General features: G+C 31.7%; 1 protein-coding gene across 2 annotated transcripts; it reads left to right on the forward strand.

Annotated features, from left to right (window-relative positions):
• The first annotated feature begins 711 nt into the window (after window positions 1–711).
• On the forward strand, window positions 712–2,995 carry LOC130947343 (probable aspartic proteinase GIP2). Of its 2 annotated transcripts, none has more exons than XM_057876018.1 (2): window positions 712–1,272; window positions 1,929–2,995. In XM_057876018.1, exons 1-2 carry the CDS (start codon window positions 762–764, stop codon window positions 2,753–2,755), a joined length of 1,338 nt encoding a protein of 445 aa, XP_057732001.1. In that variant the 5' UTR covers window positions 712–761; the 3' UTR covers window positions 2,756–2,995. The 2 variants fall into 2 exon arrangements, with proteins under 2 accessions (XP_057732001.1, XP_057732002.1); XM_057876019.1 differs by having other exon boundaries at window positions 712–1,263.
• Window positions 2,996–4,431: the final 1,436 nt, after the last annotated feature.

Raw genomic sequence — 4,431 nt, forward strand, 5'->3', positions numbered from 1 at the left:
TAGAAATAGTAAGATGCAACAATTCACTAAAAGAATGACGGAGCAGTCATAAAAGGATTGTTTCGATAAATTATTCAGTTTTGTGTTTATTATTTTACTATTAGCTCTTGTGGGTGTCTTCCTAAACCAAACGCTAGAACTTGGGTATGTAGTTGCCACTGTTGACACTTATTAGTAAACTGTGTGCTCCAAGTTGCGTACATGACCAATTTCACTAATTCAACGGATCTATCTCTCATCACCATCACACCCCTGTTCCCACGAAGAAATTAGAAGTCTTATATATATATATATATGATGGCGACTACAGGATTATAATGGTTATAGAACTGTTATTAAAATTAAAATTATATTTTTTATATATTTTAATCATATATACTTTAAATTTTTTTAAATTAAAAAATATTGGTAAATAATTAAAAAAATATTATTTTAATTTTAAAAATAATTGTTTAAAATATTATAACTATCATAATTACCATAATATAAACATTACGAACAAATATTATTTTAATTTTAACATTACTCTTGAAACACTAAAAATAATTGTTTAAAATATTATAACTATCATAATTACCATAATATAAACATTACGAACAAATATTATTTTAATTTTAACATTACTCTTGAAACACTATACTTACCATAATCATATTAGAATGAATATATATATAGAAGTAGCTTCACTTTCCTTAACCATCAATTCATCATACCAGGCCTACCTTATCCTATCACATGCTTGTTTTATTTTCCAAAGTAACATGATTTCCTCAATTAGAATAATCCTCTCTCTTGGTTCCTTTCTTCTATTATTCATCTCTTCCACCACAGCAAAAACCTCATTCAGACCAAAAGCACTTGTTCTACCTGTAACCAAAGACATATCTTCGTCTACACCCCAATATGTAACCCAAATCAAGCAAAGAACACCACTCGTGACGGTGAACCTAACCGTGGATCTCGGCGGCGGATATGTTTGGGTGAACTGCCAGCATGGCTATGTGTCATCAACATCGAAATCAGTGGCTTGTGGATCTGCTCAGTGCTCACTCTTTGGCTCATCATCATGCAGTGGTGACAAAGTCAAATTGTGTGGTGGATTTCCAAGCAACACTGTCACTGGTGTTTCAACATCTGGTGATGTTCGTTCGGATGTTGTTAGTGTTGAATCCACCGATGGAAACTCTGCAGGAAGAGCTGTTACTGTTCCAAAATTTCTCTTCATTTGTGGATCAGATGTTGTCCAAAAAGGCCTTCCTAAAGGTGTAACAGGTATCAACTTATGAACCCAACCATATATAATATTCGGTATTTTATTAATACTAATTAATAATAATCCGTTTTAATTGTGTCTAAGGTGTTTTGTTTTTAAGTTCCTGTTAAGTGTTTCAGTAATATATAGTAGAAAACTCAATGTACAATTTCGAAGTTTTTAGGCTGCATTTCTTAACTATGAAGATAATAATAGCAACAACAACAAACATAAGATTTGAGTTAAAAATAGCTATATTTTTTTGTTGACTGTTAAAAACAGCTATATAAGACAATTTATTTTAGGACATAAACTTTTTATATGTTCTGAAATATGGAGACAGGAGAAGCATACAGATTTTTAGTCTTTATTTCTATATAATCTTATAGCATGTCTGATTTATCTCTTTCAATTTTTATTTTATTTTATTTAAATATTCTGTATACTAGGCTTCTCTCTTTAAGAATTAAATGATATATTAATCATAAGTCACCAAAAAAAATGATATATTAATCATAAAAAATATACTCTACTAAAATTTGAGAATTTAAAAATATATAAAATTTATACATATGTTGCGCTAATTATTCTGTTATGTTCTCCGCATATTAAGACAAAAGGTATGTTAAACATTCTAATTAATTAATTAATTAAACTTTTGGATCCTTTGGTGTAGGTATGGCTGGTTTTGGTAGGACCAAAGTGGCACTCCCTTCACAATTTTCATCTGCCTTCAGCTTCTCAAGAAAATTTGCAATTTGCTTGAGCTCCGGCACCATAAACTCAAAGGGTGTAATCATCTTGGGTGATGCACCATACAACTTTGGTTACTTGAACAGTGATCTTTCTAAAGCCCTCAATTTCACCCCACTAATCACAAACCCAGTAAGCACTGCTCCAATTTCATCCCTCGGGGAACCCTCGTACGAATACTTCATTGGTGTGAAATCAATTGTAATTTCCGACAAGGAAGTGCCATTGAACAAATCCCTCTTGTCCATAAACAAAAACGGTGTCGGTGGAACAAAGATTAGTACTGTGAATCCGTACGGCATTCTAGAGACATCTATCTACAAGGCTGTTTCTAAGGCCTTTGTGAAAGCTGTTGGGGTCAAAACAGTTTCACCTGTGAGCCCATTTGGGACATGTTTTACACAACATGAAATTGGGTCCACTCCAATGGGCCCAGCTGTGCCAGATATTAAGTTGGTGTTGCAGAATGGTGTTGTGTGGGATATTATTGGGGCAAACTCAATGGTTCAGTTTAGTAATATTGATGTGATTTGCTTGGGCTTTGTGGATGGTGGGTCAAAGCCCAAATCTTCTCAAGTTGGGTTTGTTCCTATGACTGGTGACCAGCCAACAACTTCAATCACAATTGGGGGCCTTCAATTGGAGAACAACTTGATACAGGTTGATTTGGCAAGGTCAAGACTTGGGTTCAGATCCATCTTCTCTGATCATAGCAACTGTGCCAACTTTAACTTTACCTCTTCTGTTTAAATTAGAGGGATTGCTTAGTGTGGTCTTATTATTATTATTATTATTATTATTATTATTATTATTATTATTATTATTATTATTATTATCAATAATTAGTGCACAGATTTTGTAGTATAAGATCTGTGTATACAGTGCATGTTATGATAAATAAGTGAGGTTCGTTCTAATGATTAAGCTTAGCCTCCAAAATTGTTACTTTTTTGTTTGGTTATAAATTAAATAAGACCAGTAATCATCTTATATCTTGATTTGTTTTTCAATATTTTTTCACCTCTCTTTTGACCTAGAATAACCTCTTTTCTTTTAATTGCACAGACGAAAGCACATGTATTTCCCTGTAGTTATTGGTTTTGGCTTCTTTTTAGTGGTTAAATTAGCATTTCCTTTTTCAAATAATAAATTGAGTTAGTTATATGATTTTATTTTGGTTGGATAATTAAATCAAGAACATTCAAAAATGAGTACAAATATAATATATTAGAACATTAAAAAAAATTAAAATCAAATTAAATTGGAATTAAAAATCAAGTTGCATCTTAAATTAAAAGGTGCGTGGTAGAAACTATTAGAATACAAGTTGTTTTTCTAATGTAAGACAATACAATATTTATGAAGATGAAGAAGAAAACAAAAAAATTTGACTAGTCAAAGTTTCTACTAGTTTCATGAAATATTACAACTAAAAACAAAAAATTTGACTAGTCAAAGTTTCTACTAGTTTCATGAAATATTACAACTAATACTTAGTTGTTATAAGAACTATTATTTTATTATGAAAGTTTTCTATAAAGGCTTGAACTCCATGTACTTTAATAATCATTCAATATGAATGAAAATGTATTAAGTTGTTAAAAAATTTTTTCTCTATGAGTGTTAATGAGTTTGAGAGATGTAAAATATGGTAGTGCCACTTATGTGAGTTAGTGATCCTAGAACCAAATTGATTGTGGGATATTATACTTACATTTGGTATCAAAGCTAGTTTAATCAAGCGCCAAGTGTTTGAGAGTCTATGAAATATGAGAGAGTTTTCACATAGTTGTTTGTTCATAGAAGCAGTATGGCAAACACTTTCAATATTGTGTGGTCCAATTCCAAATTAGATGAAAAACTCGATTATAGTTATTGGGAGAGTTTGATATCTACCTATTTGAAGGCGCAGAACCTGTGGAATTTCATTAAATCAAGTTCGCAAGAAGGAGCTGATGTTGCCCAGTAGAGAAGAGGTCAATTGGCGCTATCTCAAATTCATCAAGGTGTATATTATATGGTGTTTGGCAAAATAGCAAATGCCAAAACTACAAAGAAAGCATGGAACACATTGAAGCTATCGTACAAAGGCGAAGATAAAGCCCAGAAAGCAAAGCTATAGTCTTTGCAAAGAGAATATGAAAGGTATGAGATCTCCAGCTCATAAACTGTTGAGCAATATTTTACTCGTTTTACAGATCATGTCAATAAGATGAGAGTCTATGGAGAAGATATGTCCGATAGCAAAGTAGTGGAGAAAATTCTCACCACTAGAAAACTACTTATTACAGACCGATATTTCCGACAGATTTTATCCCACGAAAATATAGACTGATTTTGCGACAAAATTTTCATTAGAAACAAAAAAAATGAATTAGCATAAATTGCAGACGAAAAAGAGAATCCGTCAAAAAATCTATCGGAAA

This window comes from Arachis stenosperma, chromosome 9 (genome assembly GCF_014773155.1).
Source record: "Arachis stenosperma cultivar V10309 chromosome 9, arast.V10309.gnm1.PFL2, whole genome shotgun sequence".
In the NCBI taxonomy this organism is placed as follows: Eukaryota; Viridiplantae; Streptophyta; class Magnoliopsida; order Fabales; family Fabaceae; genus Arachis; species Arachis stenosperma.